We start from the raw sequence: 22,630 nt of genomic DNA on the forward strand, positions 1-22,630 counted from the left end.
CAGTTCACTGTATACATACGAGAAATTTAAGATACGTAGGAGGGAACTGCTGGGAGAACTGAAAATGGAGTGTTGAAAAATGCTTTGGAGCTCAGAGGTCAGAGTTAAAATTAGAAATAGTGAAGGAGGAGCTGAACTGAGAAAGAACAGTTCACCACTGTCAAAGAAATCATATGAACGACCTCAGGGAAAACGGTAATACATCTTCCACATGTTAAAAATATAAATCTAATATGGAGCCGTTGACAGAGGAAATCATGTAAACCACTTTTAACAGTTTTTTTTAGAGTTAAATGCTGTGCTTCATGTTCTACATTTGACCATTGTAATTAAAGAAGATTAATTTATCTAAGGAGCTTCAAAAGCATGGACGTAGCTATAGATGTTATTATCTATAAAGTGGTGTTTTCTGGAATTAGCCAAGAACCACAAATGACAGCCTTAGAGTTTGTATCATGCAAGTCTTTGTGGACATCTTTCCCACGCTGTGGTTTAGCTCAGACTGATAGCTTACCCTAACTGGATTTCCTTCATGATGACGGTCCCTTCATTTTAATGATGTATTGTCTCATAAGTACCATAGGTCTACTGAAAATATTCGATGGTAGGCTCTAGTGAAACCCCATTTTTGGTCTTGTGATTTCGAGGTGGATGCTGTTCACAAGGGTTTTCTCAACAAATATAATTACACAGTTACTTCAAAGAGTCTACACCATCAGCGCCACTGATTTCTTGAAGCCTGCGACCACATGAGGGGCTTTTCCAAGACCTCAACAGAGAAGACTTCAGTGTGGGCTCTGTCTGAAAACAGAACGGGCCCCAAGGCAAACCTGAACCCGGTCTGCTCCTCCAGCACAGTGTGAACTTTGAGGAGGACTCTATTCTAGAAGTTCTTTGCCTGCTTTCCTCTCCAACCGAGGCGTTCCTCCAAGTAACGCCATACCAGTCGCCCACAAGGATGGACTAGAGATTCAAGCTCCAGGTTGGCCAACAGAAAGAATGTGGACATGCCAAATCCTGTTGAGTATTTTAAGGATATCTCCCTTTAGTACAACCTTAATGAAATGCCAAGAATTCATACTTCCTTAACTTTCCGTAAATCACCAAACCGCTGAAGATTGATTTCTGATAAAGTCCAGTATAAACATTTTTCCAATGCTTGTCATTCGTTAATGTTCTGTAAGTCTTTATTGGCAGGGGAAACAATATTCCAGTCATTGCAGTGGAACAAATGTAATACAGAGTTGATGTTTGCCATACAAGCCATGACCTCTTCCCTCCCTGCGAGCATGCACCGATGTCAGAACAGCAGTTTCCTCCCCCCAAAAACCACATAAAAAGCAGCGCCCGACACCATCTATTATGTTGAATCTACAATGTGTGGGCTATTCTAAGACACAGCAGACAAACGAAGGGGAAGCACTGTTTGGTGAGCAGCTTCTATCTGTGGGACCGGTACTAGTCTGGCCACCACTAAACAAGGCATTTCCAACCAAGAAATAATCGAGCAATAATAATAATAATGTTATGACGAATCAGTGACTAACCAGAGATTAGCATCAGCATTTGGATAGAGAAAAGCAAAGCAGCCACTGAAGGAAGAAAGACAGATGTAAAAGACAAATAGTAACACGAGTAGGAATCGAACAGAATTTCTCCAAGATAAATAAAGTGGCTTTAGAAAATGTGAGAATAACTAGTATGAAGCCAATATTAGAAGGAAGTAATCATAATAATGAGCTGTGGTCATGGCCACATTTACATTCCTGAAGCCACTGTGCAACATCAGGAGGCTTCGTGAATCAAGCACATAAAAAAGACGTTGCAAAACCCATGGAGCCCAGTACATATAATATTCAAACATGCATATCAAGTGTTACTTAAAAGAATCATTGCACAAGCTGAACATCACCAAAAGAAAAGAAAGCCAGTCAGCAAATTCAGCCAGCGGGGGTTAGAGCAGAAAGGTACAAGCAGCAAACTCCAGCATGCCAAAGCTCAGCAGGGTCAAGAGCTTTAAACACACAATCTAACAATAGTTTACAGCCGCACTAGCAACTTTATGCTCACAATGCCAATGTTGATCCTGATGCTTTGCAGTGTTTACAACGGTCACCATCTTGGTTTAGTGTATTTCCAAACATTTGTTATTTAGCACTTAACACAACTGCTGAGGCTGATGGGACTGACACTAGTTTGGCCAGTATTTAGTGTGACACCAGAATGTTTTAACTGGATGGTGGCATTAGATAAAGGGTCAGAGGACCCCAATGTTACTACAAGTCATCCTGCGGGGACCATGAATGTTTACCGTCTAAAAAAATTTCGAGACATTTCACTCAGATACAATAAGATGTCCGCGTGCAACTTGGGGCTAAAAGGAGAATCATAGGATCACAGAAGTGTTTGGGATCATCTGAATAACCATCAATGCGCGTAGGATATTTCACTCTCTACGACAATGCTAAACTCCAGAGACCAGAATGGGAAAGGACCAAACTTAGTCTCATTGTATTTATTAGGCTTTTTGTACTATTATTATTATATTAATGTATTTGTTTCATGGGGAGGGTAGAAACATATCTGAACAAAGAGATGTAGCCTTAATAAAACCACCCATCCAACCATTATCCACTTACATGTATAGTTTGTTGTTCATGTGAGTCAGATATGGAAATAAAAACATATCAGACTATGAGTTTGAACCAAAATGGTGAAACAACCAACTGCTAGTGTGGCTAACGTCACTGTGGAGCACACAACGTAGAGTTGAAGTATCCTCCATGTTACACAGGTGAACAATTAGCACTTAGCTGAGACATGTTGTCCTGGTCCCCGCTGCTCAGGTGCCCGTTCAAACTCTGACTTCCGGTTTGAGGAGGCGTTTGAGGACGCCTGAAGATCAACGGCCAATAATGGAGCCGCGACACCGACGAGGGAAGCAACGGGAAGATGATTTTTTTAATTCATAAAACCAACATTGTTGAAGTTTGTCACGATAAAACTACGAGAGAAATGATGGGAGCAGCAGGAGAGAGAGAAAGGAGTTGAGGACTGACTCAACTTGCCGCGTTTTCATCAAAGGGGGCGACTCAAGTGCGTCACATCCGGTACAGAGATGACATTTTAAGACATCATAAGCCTTAAATTACTAGCAAATAGCCATAACTTTACAAGAAGAACAAGCATAAATTAATTTGAAAGATTCCTTAATATTACGAGATAAACGTGGTGATCTTACAATAAAAAAGGTCATTCTACTAGAAAAAAGTGGTAATCTTACGAGAAAAAAAAAGCCATAATGTTATGTGAATAAAGTGGTAATCTTAAAAGTCATAATATTTGAAGAAGAAAGTCACAACATTACAAGAATAAAAGTCATAATATAACAAGAAAAAAGTCACAACATTGCCAGAATAAAATGGTAATATTGACAGCAAAATGTCATAATATTATGAATATGAAGTCAACAAATTGTGACTTGCGAAAATCGGCTATATAGATAACTAAATGTTTGGCTATTCTTCATTTTAGAAGGGGATATCAGAAGATCAAACCTGCCTTCAAATGAGGAACATGGAGGATCTTGTTAAGTTATTGGTTCAACAAATACACAGCGCCACATTATCACAAGTATCAGGACTTTGAAAAGATTTAGCAAGAAATGAGTCCATTCCAAAGAAAGAATGACACAGGCTTGGAGGAAATGCCTCTCCTGCGGTGGAGGAATTATTTGGTAGTGGTGGAGTACATCATTGTTTACATCTGTTGTATCCAAAGGGATTTTGCGGTTTCTCAAGAGACAATGAGATTGCTAATCAAGATTTTGGCTCCAGAATGAGTTGAACTCCGGAGAGCTCGAGCTCTCCTTGCTTGTTATTTCAAACATTTTTTCTCAAATTATTATGACCCTTTTCAAATTAGATTATGAGTTTTTTGTCCTAATTCAATAACAACTTCATTCTTATATTACTATGACTTTAATCTCGAAATCTGCTATTTTCTTCTTCATTCTGCACCTGATACGCCATCGTACAATTCTGATTCCATCAGACTTACACACATTATTATGACAGGAAGATTGTTGTTGAGTTTCTAGAAATTTTATTATAAAACTTCTTTCTTCTTTAATCTTTAGAGACAGAGACATTGAGCAGAAACAACAAATGACAAAAAAAAACGAAATTTTTCCATTAACCACACTGACAAAAAATAGACTTTTGGCCTTTTAAAAAAAAAAACTTGATTATAAATCCATGGCCCAAAGGTACGGAGAGGAAGAGCTCTGGTGTATATTTGTCTGACATTATGAAGAGAAACAACAGTAAATTGTTCCGGCTTAATACTTTAAATCTGTCATTTCCTCTGTTGGAAGTACCCCTGAAAACATAGACGTAGTTGAAATGCATTTATAAATTAAAGACTCCAATTTTAATTGTTTTTAACTCATAATCTGACCCCCACAATTGATCGATATGTGCTTGTTCAAACGATGACATTTTATTTTCCTTTACACTGCGAACAAATAATCTTCATTGCAACATACAGTACATTTATTGTCGTTATTTTTCACTTAGCCTACATAAACCTAGTTGTGTGCATCTCTGTGCTTAAGCGCCAAACAGTTTAATACTTCAAGCGTCCCACATTCATTCGGCCTCTTTTCCATGTGGTCTAATCAGTTATTAAAGACATCTCTTGGTTTAAGTTCATGTTGTCTGTTAAAAATAACTTTGCTTAATAAGAAGTGCAATATCTCAAAGTTCAGCTCTGTCCGAGCCAAGTGTATCAAAATGTGGCACATTGCTGTATATCCTGTTTCCAGATGTGTGTCCTTTTGTATCTTGACACAAGTTCTCCGGTCGTGCAGGCTTCAGGGACACTGGGCCCACTCAAAGGTCTGAGCCACTCCTCCACAGAGTTTGCAGCTTGCGTCTCCCTTGTCAGCCCTTTAGTAGTAATGCACTCGTCCAATCGTCCCTGTCCCCGACCCCAAGATATCAGGTTGGCCGTTCCTCCAGATCTCCCGTATGATACGTTCCCTCTCCTCCAGCCGCTGAGCCCGCTCCAGCTCTTCGGCTGAAGTAAATACGTTCACGCTCAGCGTCCCGTCCGACTGGCTGTTATGATTACCCACAGGGATTTCTGTGCTGGGCAAAGGGACCTGTGCCTCGACATCGTCCCCTTCCTCGTCTTCTTCATCCTCACTCTCCTCCTCCTCATCCTCCCCGCTGATGCCTTTTAATTGTTTTTTCTCCGGCGTGGAGGAGGAGGAGGAGGCGACTTTGGTGCGTGGCTTGCAGGAGATGCGGATGACCAGGAGGCAGAGCGTCAGCACCAGCCCGAAACACACTCCGAGCACAAAGTAAAGGCCGAAGCTCTCTGGGTTTGCTAAGGAAGGGACACAAACACACAATATCAGACAGAGTTTAATGTAATACATCACTAACAGATTTTGTTGGGCTGTAGCTTACCTTTAATGTGTGCGTAAGCTGCTATGCTGTTGCTCAGCAGGTCCATTTCTTTTTTCTTCACATCCATGGTGATCTTGACTTTGTTTCCTTCACACCTGTAAACGACAAATTTCACACCCTGTCAAATCTGGCTTTAATGCATCTAGACACCTGATTAACGCTCTTCCAGATGCTTGAAGTTAGGCGACCCTGCAGGTTTACATTCAGTGTGACGCTCAAACATCAATCCCACTCACTGCAGTCCTTCATATGCAGCAGGGTGGGTGGGATGAGGCCTCCAAGTGTCCGACAAGAGCTCCTCTGTGTCCTCCTTAAGTACTGGCTTCATCTGGGATCATCATAATGCATTTGGCACATGGCGATGTGCCTCTGCCATTCTCCCAGCATCATGACAGCCCCTCTATAAACGAGGTCAGGAGTCGTTTTTCCAAGTTCCCACGAAGGACTCTTCCCAGCTCATCAGTTTGCTTAAAGCTCAGAGGACAACGGCCAGTGCAATATTGCTGACTTCCTTGAAGTCTATTGACACGGCGTCCCTGACATTTAAGATGTCACTCCTCCTGGCATCCTGTCAGTCTGAGGAGCCCTATTGTGTGTTTTTAGCTGTTCCTGTTTGCAGCGGTGACTTTTGACACTCCCGAGGAAGTTCTTTATTTAAGTGAAACCCGTTGAAGCCTTGCAGCAGATACAAGAGTTCATGTTCATTCTCCGCTGAAGTCTGTTTTCAGCAATTATCCGGATCTTGTTACCTTCATGCTACCTCCTCACTTGGTAGCCTTCGTCTCCAGGAGAAGCGGGTCTGTGTTTCATCTGAAACAAAACATTTATTGGATTTGCCTGTATTGAATTCCGGGGTCGTGTTGTACTGCTGGGTCTCTCTGTATTTTCTCTGGTAACCTTCCCCTCCTTCACCACGCTCACCCCTTTCCTGCTGACTCTGGCTTTTCTCCTCCACTTTGCCAGTTCGTCAACAATTCCCACCTCCCGGGTTTGATGACATCATGGTGTTGCACCATGAGGCACAGAAGTGAGGTGATAGCAGAGAGACCAGATAAAAAATAAAGGTGGCTTTAATCTCTCCTGTTAATGTTCCCCTTCGTGTTGTGGTAAAAATGTGAAAACGATGACGAGCTCCGTAGCCGTCCAACTCCAACCTGTGTGCACTGCTCTCTTAAGTCGAACCACATGTCACTGTGACTTCACACGGATCATGTGGAGGTCCTCAAATTGCACAAACCACATGTTTGTGTTTGCATTTACCTCCAAATTACGCCCACTGATAACCCCGGTGCCTGAGCTCCATCCTGATGGGAATACCTCGTTGACTTATGTAGCTTTTGTGCTTATTTGTTGATGCAGCCTTTAGGAAAATTCCAGCATAAAAAACCACACGTGTAAACCATATGTCGTGTGGCTCCACTAACAAACTTTCAAACACAGCAGATGCTCTCCTCTGAAAGTAAAACACAAAGTGAGGCGCAGATAGAAAATCAAACTTACCGAAAAAATGAAACGTTGACGCACAGGCTCAGTCCCAGCTCATGTTGTAACGAGAAGTTTGAAATGATCAAGCTCCTCTCTCTGTCCTCACTGTTGGATCAGGGCCCGTGATCTTTGGTCCTCAAGCTAAACAGTTCATTTGGCAACCCTGAGACAAGAGCGACACACACACACATAGAGAGGGAGGGAGAGAAAGAGAGAGAGAGAGAGAGAGAGAGAGAGAGAGAGAGAGAGAGAGAAAGAGAGAGAGTCACCCACACAAATACAGACGTCAGGCCTCATTAGGACCAAACTCACTGAGGTGTCTGCAATGCAAACAGCGACAGGCCTGCTGCAGGATACACGGTCGGGCAAGAGACCAGAGGCAGCGGTTCAACTGTAAAATGCACGGAGGCTGAGGAGACACAGGAATGTGTGAGCTGTCTGAAAGAGGCGAAGCAAACTAGAATCTTTATAATCAACCTTGAATTAAAAGTAATCAGCAGAATCCTTGCTTTTGGGCTTGGGTATACTCACTTGCTCAAATCAGTGATCAGGAAAAACTTTCAGTGACAGTGCAACATACTCTGGTGTTTTCCAGGAGGTTGTAATTTATTTAACCATCTTTATTTACTGTCTATGCTATAGACACTAAAAACAGTTAATAATATCTCTTAATGGTTTAAAGGCCTCACATGCAGTGAGCCAGCTGTGGGACTGATGTTATATGAGCAGCTGCTCTCTGCCATCCCAGACTGAACAGGGTGCTTTAGATTATGCAGGACTACTTTCGTTAAAGTCGTTTTAAGTTAGAAAAATTGTTTTAATCAAAATGTCTGCTCACTTTTAAACCGTGCGATCTATTGCTGCAATGCAGAGTCCTCCACATTTAAACCACAACAATCTACCAAGCCTCCTGAATCTCTTTTCTATAAAGGGCAATAAAAACCCCTATAACCTGCTGGGGGGTTGGTGCTTTACGTGCTAACTCGGCCCATCCAGGTCTGTTCAAAAATGTAAAGCTGTGAGGTTTGGGATGTTTATGGGAAAAAGCTCCTCCGCCAGCTGCAGTTGGTTTTGCAGAGCCTCTGTGCTTTTTCAGGGCAGATTTTGATCTCGCTGACTCTTGGCAGATCCTGTGTACACTGTGCAGCGCCGGACCGAGACAGCGCATCGGGGGGCCAAGTGACAGGGCACTCACTGTGGCAACACTCTTTCCAGGCCACCCCCTCTGTCCCCACTGGGAGCGAGACGATGGGCCTTTTGTTTCTGCTCACCACCGTAGGGATGGACCTACGCGGTGTCTTCCTGTCGAGCTTCCTTCCTTTTCTTTTCAATTATGAACAAGTTCATCTCCTCCCTCCCACAGAGTCTAATCCCCCCCCCCCCCCCCCGCCCCCCTCCTAATGGAATCTATTCATCATTATCCAAGCAGAGCTGAAGAAAACGGGCTTTCAATTAGCTGTTTTGTTTTTGTCTCAAGGGTAATAAAGGGAGCGGCTCAGATGACTACAGTCGCTCTCTGAGCCAAGGTCGAAGCTAACAGTTGGACACCAACAGTACATGAACCGCCTCATCTCACATGGGAATGCAGCAAACCTGAGCTTCATCAGGACTCTGGCATCTGTAACTGTTGCTTAATGTGGACTGGAGAGCTGTGTAAAGCCCGTCTAAACACTAATTATCCTGCCGTGTTGTTTTGTTGTGTTTTTTGTTTCACCCCGAGAAGGAAATTATTAACAGACCCTCTCCTCGCCAGCTCCGTACAATCCATGACTCAACTCTCAGTCATTCTCTCCATGCTGACCCAATTTGCTTTTGGATTGCAGATGTCCGTGTTCGGCCAAAAGGAAACTTTCATCATAATGTAAAAATCCAAAGTGTCATTTTGTCCTAGCATCTCTTACTCCAGCTTAAGTGTCATCACAACCTAAAACTAACTTAATATTATGAATAAAAATAATGGCAGTTCTCGTGTAATGTCTCCTAAACCAAACCAAACTACTAACAACACCTTGAGAAGGACCAGCATAGAATTGACAGTATCTCATGAACCAGTACACAATATGGTGTTACCTGTTTGTACAAGCCATCTTCTATACATTTCCTTATGTTGTTATATTTTTTGAGTCAAATGCAGAAAGCAGAAGATACCAGACAGTTGAAATGTGAGCACGTGTCTTTGTTCCACATCTGAGCTCCTGTGATGTTAATGTTTAGTCCTTTTTTTTGTCCCTGCTAGTTTATCATTAGCTCGGTCCTGTCCACAAAGCATGAGGTCAAACACTCACCCATCTTGACTCCTCACATGCTGCTGACTGATAAATAATCATATAGCCCATCAGGACATGGTTTGAATTGTGTGGGAAACTAAAGCTTTGGGGGGAAAACATAATCACCTTATTGGAATTAATAATCACAGTAACAAAATGGCACCCAGCAGAGCCCAAACCTCTGTCAAGCCCCAAAAGTCCCCTTAAATGTTATCAGGTAATTTCAAATTCCACACACACACCAACATATCCAAAATTGTATAAATTCCCTGGGAAAACCAATAAAAAAAAGTCTCATTCTTCCTCCAAGTTCCGCGAAGATCCGTTCTGCAGTTTTTGCGTAATCTTTCTCACAAACAAAAAAACCAACAGACCAGAGGCAAAAACATCACCTCCTTGGCGTCAGTAACGATAGAGGTTGCAACCAGCTCAGCAATTTCCCCAAAGTCTCAGCGATGAGCTATTTCCAAAAGAAAGTGTGCTCTTACTCAGAAGCCAGCATAAACACAGTGATGCTGCGCTGTTGTGGCCTGAGAGGAGGTCAGACACTATTTCTAACTTCGCACTGTTTGCTTTGGTTTGGTTGCAGGGAGCTGAGTGGAAGAAAACCTCGGAGCTGTCATGCACTGGGTTTATTTCTGGTGGCCCTTCACTTGGAGATGACCACAATGGCTCTTCCTTCCCACAGGGTTTGTCCCTTTTCCGCAGGGGACAACATCCAGGTCGAAGTCTTCCTCCAGCATCACTGCCATTGTCTTGAGATAAGTTCCAGACAGAATGACTGAGCAGTCTGATGCACATTGACGTCCACTGGCTGATTTATCGGGTGCCTCCTTACAGGGGCAGACCTCTAATGTAAAGTTTGTCCCCCAGATACTTGTTTCATAAACCGTCCAGCCACAACACTCCTCTCGGAATCAAAGGAATGACCCGTCAGCTGAGTTTATTCAGATCGCAAGCCGCATTTGATTCATACGAGGAAGATGAAAAGGTCAGATCCCACTGGGGGAGCGAGTCAGTGTTATTTCCTCATTGTCTGCGACACACGCCGAACCACAGGGGGGGGGGGGAGAAATATTTCCAATACCTTGACTTTCTCTGCGGCCGCCACAATTCCTGGCACAGTGGACGGGTCCGTCTGTGGTTCGCCTGGGACGGAGCTCCACAGAATGAAAATAGCCGGGCTCGAACACAATCCCATTTCATTGTTTTTAAACCTCGAGGCCACACACAGGCTCGCTGTAGTAACGGATATCATGAGCCACCAAAAGAATTTATAGCATCTTACATACTGCTCTTCAATTATCTTCATTAAAAAAGTAGTTGTTTTGATTCTGAGGCTGCTACTGACGAATATATATCCATCTGGACTTCATGATACACAGCTTCAAACAAACCAATCTGGGAAATCTATTCAATTTATGCATTTATTTTCAGCTTGTGGAGCACATTCTGAAACGCTGCGTGGTTCGCTTAAAAAAATATACAGAAATCAGAGCTCAGTCCTGGCTCGGTTATTCTCTCCATCCAGAAGAAATCCCCTCAGTCGTCTACGGGAGGTTAACGGCTTCCTACAAACTGCCAAGGAATCTTGAAACTGTATCGCGAAAATGTCTGCTAGATTTCTCCACAGGCCGTTTATCACACACCTGTAATCAAGCACGAGAGCGGTGTCCAAGTCCTGAGCCGTAATGGATCTGCAAGCTCTCCCCACTTTCCCCTCGGTAAACAGAAACACCGTCCAGCCCGAGATCTGTGAGTCTGTGAAAGCGCTCATGAAGCTCAGCGGGGGGGGGGAGGTAATGTCTGGTGGAAGCCACAGGGAGATTTTGTTTGCTGGGGGAAAGTAAGAGTGTGTATCGTCCCAGTTCCTCTTGACATGAAGATCTTTGGGGTTCAAGCTGTGCCGACTGTCGGTGCTGCTTCCCTCTTCTCAAGGTCTGCCTGCGTCTCCCCATGAGAGGAAGCTGGTTGCATTTGGAGACAGGACAGGGATGTGGAAGCTACAAGGACGGGGAAATTGAGGTGGATCCCTTTTCTTTTTACACAATTCAAGGATCTGGAAATTAAGGGGACTGAGATTTATGAGCAATTTGGTGCAGATCCAAATAAAAATCCAGAATAAGTGAATTTGAATGTAGTTTCATTAGGGGATTGTTGGGCTTTGAGGGAGATATGCGCTCTACTGAGACCACTTCTAGTTTGTTTGTCAGTTTTTGTTTGTTTCTTTGTTTATAAGCAAGACTACACAAAAACTACTAAATGGATTTCCCCCGAAACTTGTTGGGTCAGGGAAGAACCCATTAAATGTTGGTGTTCACCGGAGTCAGGGGTTATATCCAGGGATTTTGTTTTTCAACATTTTGTTTTTTCTTTTTCCAGGGAATAATTAAGGGAGCTTAATGAGAAATCAGGCACATTTATGGAACTATCTCTGAGGTTGAAACTTGGTGCAGATGATGGAATTTAAGATGACTTTTAAGCCTTGGTGGAGATATGCACTCTACTGAGTATAGTATCTTTATAGAGTAATACAATGGACTAGGACATTTAGAAACAACCCCATATGGGTTTTTGGGAGCTATGGCAGAAGTGAGGACTGACGGTGCCTCATGCACCACATCAGAGAGGCTACGATCAAAGGATGGAGAAGGCTCAGCATCTTCTATAGGGGGAGATCGTAAATCATTTAATAGAGATAAACAGGCTACAGAAAATAAAACGCACGACAGTTAGCACAAAGCGTAGCCACATTTCCCAGTGTGTAATGAATACCACCAAAGAGTGTTGTATGGCATTTTGTTGGACTAGCGGTTAAGACACATTCATTAGAGCAGCAAAGTCTCTGGTTTGGTTCTGGCTGGAGATCTTTGTTGCAGGTCGTACAAATCTCGCTTCCGGTCTTAAATTTCTGCCTTTTTGTTTTTACTGTACCCCATCGAATGGATGCAAAATGTAGAGAAAAATGATGACGCAGAGTGGAGCTTGATCCCAAGTTTGGACGCAATCTCGCATCTTTCAAGTACAAGGCTACAGACGCGTCTTGGCTCGGAAACAGCTGCTGTAATGGAAATAAAGATGTTCGAACCGCATCAGCTGATGAAGACTGTGAGATGTGCCCAGATGTTCCACAACAAACAAGTAAGAAGACCTTGAGGGCAGATTGTGTCGTTAGGGCTGTTTACAGGATCAAGAACAAAGTGTAAACCTAAGTTGTTGAGCCAAAGTGAATGAGAAATCCTTTGGGTTTGAAGTTTACAGTAATACAATAAAATGGCAACTATGCAATTACGTTCAAAAGCTCCAGAGCAAGTCAGTGATAAGCACTTCCGACAAAACATTCTGCCGACTTTTATATATTGACTCAACACGAATGTTACACCCCCTGCTGGTGAAAACCTATTTTAGCTGCAGGGACAAACAGTGAAGTCAGAACTTGCCCAGCTTTTATCAAGTTTCCACTTAACTGGAAATAAACCCATGCTGTTTGTGCACCATTCAACTTAAGAGGTGTTTGCGCCATTAGATGATTCAATCTTGTGAAAACGTTCTTGAATATGCTTGTGTGAAAGAAAGCTTTGTTTTTCTTTGTTGACGTGCTCTTTATTCCAAATGGGGGCAATGAACAGTGGCTTTTCTTTCGATGACGACAACCTTTGCCAAGAGGATCAAACCGTACAGTTGGCCAGTGTTGGTCACTGATTAATTGATGTTAGACATTAGACTTTTCAACAAGAGACCAGTTATAACAGACATGAGTCATAGCATTCTGAACCTGAGGCTGAAACTGAGAAAGAAACACAATATCATGATACCCGACGAAAGAACTGAGATACACCAAGTCCAACCCGCTGCCACTGCTGCAGGTGGATCATAGGGTCAATATGCAGAGACACCACTTACAGTCATATTCTCACCTACGAGCAATTTAAAGGCTACATCCATACTACATCTACATCTACAGCTATATCCATGTTTTCGTTTAAAAACTGCATTTTCAAACCAATAGGATCTCTGTCCACATGATCAATAGCTTGTCTCCAAGGCATGTGAGCAGTTGCATCATCTTAAAAGGCAGAATTTAACTGAACATCAATTCTTGTCATTGATTATCCACAAATCAGTGAAGGCTACGTCATGATCGAAAAGACCCAGGAAGAAAGTCAGAGTACTTCAAGGAGAAACTCCACACAGACACGTGGAGAACATGTAAACTCCAAAGGCTCAGGCCAAGCTGGGATTCATACTGGGAAGCCTCCTGCTGTGAGTGCAAACCGCTGCACCGGTGTTCAATTAATAATCTGTACGCTTCATGTGTGGAGCCTTATAGCTACAAGCTGCAATAAATACCTCCAGCCTGCTGACTCTTTGTGTTCAGCTCCCTCTGCGCCGCTAACTCTCCTTCAGGCAAAATGTACTGACACATGACATAGCATGTGCACGTTGATGCAAAAATACAACAACATAGATTTGAATTGAATAGATCAGCCACATAGATTGACCCTGTTGTCACAGATCCAGCAATTTGAGTCAATACCCGATATCAGTATCAGATCGGTGCAGAGCCAACATGGCGCCAGCTCGCTTCAGAGTAACTGCAGCCCTGGCCCGAAAAAATCCCAGAGTATCCTTGTGTCATCAGAAGGGAACCACAGTGCGCTGCTTGTCCCGTGAAGAACATATTTTCAGGGCTATGGCAGGTAATGGGAGGGTAATGGAGATATAGGAGTGAGCTGGGGGGGGTTAGGGCAAGTGGTTAAACGCACCCAGATGTGTTCCTGATGTGAGTCAGAGCCCGAATGCTTTACTATGTAAATGAAGAGTAGATATCCCACGTACTATCTTCTTACTGACATTATCTCAGTGGCAATCAAGCAAATCAAGCGAAGCCCTTGGAAGCAGGAAGCCTCGTGCAACCCACGCTGTGTGTGTGTGTGTGTGTGTGTTTGCTGAAAGGGTTTATTTGTGCATGTGTGCACAGTATGCGACTCCATGATGACAGCTGCTGCTTGTCTGTGTATGTTTCTTTATGTCGGAGTTGATTCACGTGAACATTCCTCTAAAGTTCGCTCAGCACAAACTCCGAGCTCCAGAAATAGAGCGATGATCTCACTCTTTTCATCGATCTTGGCTCCCATCCACACACTGCACCAATCACACGGAGCCTACGGATTTCTCTGTGACACAAAACACGTGCTTGCCCTTCTCATGATTGGGTCCGTCCAATTGATGCAGCTCATTGAGATTGGGGGGAGGGGGGGGTTGGAAATTTTGTGACAGTAACTGTGTTTGTGCAGTGAGAGTAAAGGTTGGTTGCACCGTGTAGGCTCAGTCAAACCCCAGTGGACAGGCATGTTAAACAGCTTTGACCCACAAGCTACACAAGGGAAGCACTGTTAGAGGTGCAGTGATTCATTTTTTCATGTTCCACAGTATAATTTCCCCCATAAGATCATCTTACCACTGTGAACGTTTGAAAAGGGCGTTGATCAAAACCAGCAGCTACATGGTGGTGCAAGGAGCAAAGATGAGTTTTTTAATTTGTTTCCCCCCCAATGGTGTCAATGAGACACATGATTACTGTGCATAAAAACCAAGATTACTAAAGAAAAATATCACATTTGAACTTAAAGCGAATTAATAACTCACTGAGCAAAATTAGTGGTTAACAGGAGCCACAGCAAATCAGCAGCAGCAATAATTCTCAGTTTGAATGGATCACTGTGCTGACGGGTGTATAGCTGGTGTTCAATGACGTCAGCTGACGATCAGCTGATCGACACTTATGACTTCATGTCATTTCTTAAACATGAGCTATGAAATCCTTCATGCATTTCAAGCCTTATTAAAGCCCTTCTTCTCAGTGTGTTTCTGATGGATATATATATATATTTGTCACACTAGGTAACGTACTGATCTCTGGATTGACTGGTGGACTGTCCCCAGTGGAAGCACAGAGAAGAGTCCAGATCACAGGTCGATTAAGATGAGGTTTACACAAGAGCTTCACTAACTGCTGGAGTGTGTAAGAGTGCAACTGGTACCCTACAGTTGTGCAGGGCTGGGGGAAGTATTCAAAGGTTTTACTTCAGTTAAAGTACAAACAAAGTACGCACCCTCATTTTTTTTTTTTCACCAGTGATGCTGGTGATGCTTCAAGAGGTGGGGCCTAATGTTACCTACCCGTTTTGATAAACTCAGTGGGCAAATTCCTCTCTTATTGTTGCTTACTTCTAAAAATACAATATCAACCTATGTGAACATGTCATGCAAATCATTGTAAATCATTGTAGAGGAGTAAAATTTATAAATCCATGTAAATATGTGTTCTTAAGTACAATAATGAAGTAAATGTAGTGGCTAAAGTCAAGTTATGTTCAGGTTTATCCCTGAAGAGTCAGAGAACAGGGAGTGAAGATGAAGCAGAGCTGCATCGTGAGATCATGACTCATTTTAGTTTATGCATGTTGAAGCTTCACCATATGTTTGACATTTACTGTTGCACAGAGCGACAACACAGAACCTGCCCACCTGGGAACAAACTATCTGCATGTCCAAGTTATACAGGGACATAAGAGACCCATTATCTACTCTATGTTTATGTACACTATGAGCTAAATCACTGAACCCACAACTGCAAATTACGATGTTGTTGTTATTGTTATTGATGCAATTTGCAAAATTCGAACATATTTTTAGTAGAATAACTCTCTCCCCAGGCTCTGCACTAAATGAGCAACAGAAAATTAAAGGAACCACTCCGCCAAGGTGACTAGAGCAGAACCTCCACTGGGACTGTTTGGTGATAACAATACAGGTTTGGCAGGAACAAAGAAAACATTGTTATGAGATGAAACATCATCTACGAGAGTTTTATCCAACATGGCAGCATCACATGTCCCTGTTTCTATATTTAAGCGGATATGTCTTGTTGATTATTTCTGTGCTACACATGAAAAAGCAGAATCATTGATTATCCTTAACCCATTTCCAGGTTTGTTTCCTGTGATGCTGTGGGGTCATCCTGACTGTGTGTGGCCTGAAACTTTCTTTATCTCCCTGAAAACCAATTGGTGCCCGGGGAGTTTAGACAGGCTCTTCAAATCAGAGTCTGACCCCTGACCCGCGGGCACATTAAGAATAAGTTAACAACCAACTTGGGACAGATAAGACAGGTCGACTGATAAGTGAGTCAGTGGGGTTTTGGGGAAGAAAAAAAAAAGGTCTGCTGGCCCGGAGAGGTCATGCAGGAGTCAACTCTTTCCAGCCATGACGCCCCGAAGGGGGGTTACTTAGCTGCAGTAAGCATCCACACTATGGAGGGTTATCTGATTGACTGGAGGAGGCACAGCTTAAGTGCCGCCTGCTAATTCAGATCAGATAAATTAGAAGGAGACCCCTGAGAGCAACCAAGCCCAGACCAGCCTCCACCCTCACCTTGCTTACTCCCTGATAAGAGTTCTGCCCCATGGGAGGGAGCTAAGAGAGCCAGCGCATATGGTTAACTGTTGTTGCATGAATGTTTCAGTGGACATGTTTAGAAGAAAAGAAACGGAGCCATATGAGAGAATGTGCACGACCTCCTCTGTCTCTCACCTCTCTGATTATATGACGTCTGCTCTTTCTGACCTCACAAACAAAAAATACAAAGCGCGACAGGATGTTTGCCTTGATTGTTGAAAGGTGACAACTAATTCATCAGCACAAGGTTAGTGAATAATGTGCAGCTGCACAGGAAAGCCAGGCTACTCCTCTCCTGCCTCAGCTCTAAGTGCAGCATCAGCTCCTCTGGCTGGAAACACACATTAACACAGCGATGCATGGACACTGATCTGGGCTGATTCCAACAAAAACATACAAATGGGGATACAAGTTGAATTTTGCTAATTTTGACCAACAAATTAAAGAAAATTGAGTCAGCATCATGTGAAAAACAACTTTATAAAGGTGTTGTTATAAAAACTATCTGGAGCTGCTGTGATGGAAACCAGCTATATCCAACTTTATAGCACATGGATGTTTTCCCAATCACACGCCCCTCCAGATAAAGCCTGCCAAGTTTTAATTCACATAAGATGCAACACAGTGAGAGTTTAGACTGTCTCTGCTCCAGAAAACTCCAGATGTTGTAAACCCAGCTGTACAGAAAAGCTCTGATGTTTCCATATGTCACTGTCCACACAGTAAAATGAACTGTCAAACTCACCGGTCAGTGCCGAGGAAAAAACAAAACAAAACACGTCCTTCTACAACAGTTCAGTCCAAACAGGGGAAAAAAACCTCAGGCAACTGCAGATCTCAGCCTTCTTTTCCCTCCACATTTAAAAACACACGGCATCACGAGCAGTCCTGACTGTTTCTGTTGATTCTCGGTTGCTGCTGTGGTCAAGTCCCGAAGACAGAGTGTGTGTGTGTGTGTGTGTGTGAGTGTGTGTGTGTGTGTGTGTGTGTGTGTGTGCAGCGTCTGGGGAAGAGGTGGTAACTTCCTCTCAAAGTTGGAGACGGAGTGAGTAACAGAGTTTTCTCCCTCCCGGCTCCAATCCACATGAAGCAGGAAAAGCTGTCATACTATCCCCCCTTTTTCAGATGAAGGAGGGAAAAAAAAGAGGAACAGCCTAAAAAGGGCAAGAGAGGAGGGAGGAAAGTAGTGGCTGAGTGTGTGTGTGTGTGTGTGTGTGTATACTGTGTGTACTGTGTGTGTGTGGGGGGGGGGCTTTCCCTCTGTTGTTAAGGAAACTGGGAGAAAGCAACTCCAGGGAAATTAGCACAAGTTTTTCCATGCACAGTCCAGTGTCACAAGAAAACGACAACATAGAGGCAACTTTGTGTCCATCTATGAGAAGCTGTGTGTGATTCATCTGTGAAGCTGGATCTGCTTTGCTTTAAACACACTTGGTAAAATGTGTTTTTTCTTTTTTCTTTATTCTTTTCACTATTATTCATGCTGTGGAAATCTATTTGGCTGTATTTCATGATTTTGTTTTCAGCTCACCTGTCAGCTGTGAAGCACGGTGACCCGCTCTAACCTGCGAAACCTGTGCCAGCGAGCTTTTTGATTATCTGTAGCTTAACGACTGGAAACTGCGGCAAACAGTTAATCACAGGCTTTCAGGTCCCGGACTATTTTGGGATGTATTGACTTTCTGGAACTTAACAAGTCAAGAAATCAGGTGGCAGAACCAGGAATCTTTCTTTAACCCTTAAGGATGTTTTGGGACTTTTACACATATTTCCCAGGGAATCATTTATGGATCTTGAAAAATCTGTATTCTTTATGTCAGATGACAGATGAGTTTAATTTGTTGCAGCTTGATCGACTTTAAGGGGAATGATGGGCCTTGGTGGAGGTATGGGCTCTACTCAGCGCCATTCTGGTTAATAATGTCTCATTCGTATATTGAGGCTCACAATAAAAACAAACTCCAGGAGTCACTACAGGAGTCAACTTCCTTCCATAACCACAGTGGGAGTTATGGTGACAGTGGCCTCATAGAACATGGTAAATATGTAGTCAACTCCCACATTGAGGGAATAATAGCTGTGAGCCACATGCAGAGACAACTTTTCCAATGCAATAACATCAGCGATCACCAGCACGACCGAGGCAACCCACGCTCTGATCTCATATTTGGTCATATTCCGTTTTACTGGCAACACATTTCCTTAGCTGTAAGAGCTGCGCGCCCTCCCGGTGGTCATGCACCGAGCGTCGTCTTGACCAAATTTATATTAAAGCCAGACGCTCCGAGAGGCATAAGGACTCGTTTCATTAAGGCTCCTACGACTCTTCATGGGGATAAAGAAGGGAAGAAAAGCTGAGGGCGATGAAATCAGGAGTTCATTTTATTCTTCCAGAGGGTCAACATCCGAGCAGAGCTGTTATTGTGCTACACCCTGCTGGGGCTCGAAAGAACATCTTGCTCTTATTCCCACATATTTCCCTCATTAACCCGCTCGCCAACCTGAGCTGCAGCCACGAATTCATGTCACGTAGACTCACTCCGGTTGAAATTACATTGCATATCGCACCCACAGGGGGTTTCAGGCACATCAATCCAAATCAAACCTCCGCCCACATGCTTCTCCCTCAAATTCCAACTTCATCCTATCATGGATACAGTCATGGATTCAAACAAAACAAAAAAGCAAAGCAGAAGGCATCTCACCAACAGCAACTGTCAACTCCATCGAGGAGGAGGTGGTGCAGGGGATGGAACAGGGTTTTTTGGGGAGGAAAAGCTCAGTCCCCTTCGTCAGTGCCAGGATTTAAATGTTTCTCTGAGCTCCATCACATTCCTGCCTGGATCTCCTCATGGCTGGCAGATGTCCACCTGTCCCCGGGGCTGATTTACACTCCAGCACAAGTTTGGTCTGAGGAGGGCGGATAAGTTAGGGGCAGGAGAGAGAAAAGACAAGAGGAGAGAAAAGGCAAGTGAGCGAAGAAGAGGTTAAAACGGGGCTAAGAGAGAATCAAGGGCAGGCTAATTACAGGGCACCTATAGCTGTCGAGGAGGCCCTGGATCACGTCTTACAAAACCTGAGGCTGCCATCGCGGTGCTTAATGTAAATACACAGTTTATTATGATAAGCTGTTGAGGAGGCGGAAATGGGGGAGGGAGATGTGGCTGATAACCAGGGAGTGTCTGTCTGCAGGTGGGAGAGGATGAAACGAGCAGAGTGTGTATGAGTGTGTGTGTGTGTGTGTGTGTGCGTGTGTGTGTGTGTGTGTGCGTGTGTGTGTGTGTGTGTGTGCGTGTGTGTGTGTGTGTGTGTGCGTGTGTGCGGGACAGAAGGGGGGGTTGAGGAGATTTAAATACGATAGCACCCGTTGACAAAGCGATATGCTCCCGACGGGCCTCATGGGAACAAAAGCTAAACCACCATCTTTAACCTAGATTAATATTTGCAGAGCCGTTCATGAGAGAGCCGCCTCACCCACTCATTTTCCAAAGGTTGCCTCACAGAGCCTTTGTGGGCGACGTGCACCTTCGGGAGGCCGTGTGAATGAAGCCCTCTGATGAAAGGCTTGATTTAGCTGATTTAAAAACACGCCGCAAAGCAAAGAAAATAAAGACCAGGGACACTCGAGTTGTTTCCACTACAGAAAAACCCCAACACTTAACAGGGCAACGTGACTTTTTTTAATCTGATAATTGACATGGAAGCATAATAATTAAAAACTTTGGCTTCCTTGTGCAACGACAGAGCGAAACAGAGAAGAAAAAAACAGCACCGACAGATGAGTCATCTGTTCTCTGAAGAATGAAAAGAAATGAATATCCTGGGATGGCGTCCTGGGAGATTTAGCATCATTCTTCCTCAGATGAAAATCATGAGGAGATATCAAAACTGTAAACACATGTAGCCTGGAAGAACCTTCGTCAAGTGACAGTGAAATAATTGGCGGGGGGGGGGGGGGAGAATCGTGTGAGAAACAAGGACAGAACATGTGAAGACAAAAGAGAGGAAGAGAAGTTTTAACTGAAGGCAGAAGCTCTGTGGTTTCTACAAACTGCTCATTAAAAAGTCCCTGGCAAACGTGGCGATGGATGTAGTCTACGTCTGCACCTTCAGGTAACGTCCACACCCTCCACCCTTGCAGTGCATGACATGAAAACACATGTCTTCGGCCACGTTAACCCCCAGCCTCCCATAAAAAAAGTGCAGTAGAGGCATCTGGCAGCGGGAGGTTCTTTATGGCACAGATGGGATCGCAGCACAGGGAACACACTCCTGTGCACAGGGATTGTTTTGTGATCTCAAGTCCTCCCTGCTGTGACTTTCCACTCCCTCCGCATGCACATAAATAATAAATCAGGGTTAGGGTTAGAGCAGAGTGAAATTCATCAACGCATTCCTGCAAAATACTTGAAGCTCGGTGACACAGGGAGGACTCATAAGAGCCGTTGGTGGTTTACTGTGGCTGGCGAGCTAACTGCGAAAATTGTCAGTATCTTGTCCAAGAACACTTCAGAGGAGCCAGGGATGAAACCACTGACCTTCTGGCTGGTGGACAACCCTGGCTGGTGGTATTTTCATTTGAATGAATTGGTTCCACTGCAAAATGTCACCATTTTAAACGCTGCTCTGAGGAACATTCACTCTGGTTAAATCACAATTTGAATAGTTGTTGGAGCTTTTAAAAAGGCAGTCTGTCAAAAAAGACATCTTTGTAATTTGAGTAATTAATTGAAAGGTTTAATATTCAGAAAAGTCGATTGCTGCAGCTCCTCTTTTCAGCCTCTGTCTGAAACTCTTGTTTTTAGCTCCTGTCTCTTTAAGGGCCCCCTCCTGATACAGCTCAGTCTGCACTGATTGGCCAGCTGATCCACTGTGTTGTGATTGATCAACCACTTCCAGTGCATGTAGGAAATGTCGGGTATTATCCAAATGATGGGCATCGTGGCATAACAATGATGCTGAATATCGGACGAGCGACTGAAAAGGAACTTTGGGCTTTTTAACTTTGTAGATCTTTACACAGAAAACGATATGACACACTAGAGGAGAGAAAAACCTGTAAAGCACAATATGAAACTTATAACTGGTGAAGATTGTTTCTCACATGTTTCATTTTAACTTTTAAAATATTGTATAGTGCATAATACTGTATATCTAAGCTTTTGATAACAAACCAAGTAAAGGGTGTAATACCTGACTTCCGGCACACCCATGCGGTCCTGAATAGAAAGGAGATGTAGGGAGAGGTCTGTTTGGTATTAAGGCGGGAAGCCCGGGACAGGAAATGGTCTGGGGTTGTGCAGAGGAGGTCCCACCACCACCAGGGCTACAATAAGGCCCCAGTGTTCACCCTAGTCCCTGGCCCTCGCTCTGTCACTCCACACTGAGCGGTTGACTTGGATAGAGTGAGCGTAGGAGGAACAGAAGGAATTGCTAAAGTTGAGGAGAAATTGAGGGGAGGGAGATTACATAAACATCTCAACACCTTGGCAGCCCAGCGTGGTCCTCCCTGCCTCCTCAGTCACATAGTTTCCCTTCCTCCACACCGCTGTCTTTCTCCTCACAAACTGCGGACGGCGTCTCAGTTGCCAAATGTCATGAGGATCCAAGCAAGTCAGCTTCAGTTCTCACATTCCTCCCACTCAGCTCATGGCACCGGTGATCCCGGAGTCAGGGCAGCTGCTGTTAACTCGTATCAAAAGAGTAGTTTCATTTATTTAAAGAGGTGAGTGCATTCCTCACGAAGTAGGAAACTGTGTTTGGGTTTCATTGTTTTAAAATAATGTTGCAGGGCATACTGCATGTACGTCGCAGGTTGGTTACATGCAAACAACTTTCATGTAATTTCTAGAAGTGAAAAACTAGGGGAGGCCTTGCCATCATAGCTCCATCCCCCGATCGCTAATGCACAAGATGGCAGCATTGATGTCCGGGATATTTTGG

General features: G+C 43.8%; 1 protein-coding gene across 3 annotated transcripts; it reads right to left on the minus strand.

The window, feature by feature from the left end:
• Window positions 1-1,169: 1,169 nt before the first annotated feature.
• Window positions 1,170-17,790, minus strand: eva1ba (eva-1 homolog Ba (C. elegans)). Of its 3 annotated transcripts, XM_053432398.1 has the most exons (5): window positions 17,433-17,788; window positions 7,272-7,368; window positions 6,975-7,122; window positions 5,475-5,569; window positions 1,170-5,391 (listed from the first exon to the last, which is right to left on the minus strand). In XM_053432398.1, the coding sequence occupies exons 4-5, from the start codon at window positions 5,539-5,541 to the stop codon at window positions 4,952-4,954; spliced, it is 507 nt and encodes a 168-aa protein (XP_053288373.1). In that variant the 5' UTR covers window positions 5,542-5,569; window positions 6,975-7,122; window positions 7,272-7,368; window positions 17,433-17,788; the 3' UTR covers window positions 1,170-4,951. The 3 variants fall into 3 exon arrangements, with proteins under 3 accessions (XP_053288373.1, XP_053288372.1, XP_053288374.1); XM_053432397.1 differs by lacking the exon at window positions 7,272-7,368 and having other exon boundaries at window positions 17,433-17,785; XM_053432399.1 differs by lacking the exons at window positions 6,975-7,122; window positions 7,272-7,368 and having other exon boundaries at window positions 17,433-17,790.
• Between the last annotated feature and the right edge of the window lie 4,840 nt (window positions 17,791-22,630).

This window comes from Pleuronectes platessa, chromosome 10 (genome assembly GCF_947347685.1).
Source record: "Pleuronectes platessa chromosome 10, fPlePla1.1, whole genome shotgun sequence".
Taxonomy (NCBI): domain Eukaryota; kingdom Metazoa; phylum Chordata; class Actinopteri; order Pleuronectiformes; family Pleuronectidae; genus Pleuronectes; species Pleuronectes platessa.

Bases quoted from the DNA above. Each gene is read 5' to 3' on its own strand.
- eva1ba (XM_053432399.1), bottom strand. From the start codon at position 5,541: ATGGATGTGAAGAAAAAAGAAATGGACCTGCTGAGCAACAGCATAGCA. The intron at 5,392-5,474 runs GTAAGCTACAGC...TCCCTTCCTTAG, and splicing joins AGCTTACGCACACATTAAAG to CAAACCCAGAGAGCTTCGGC.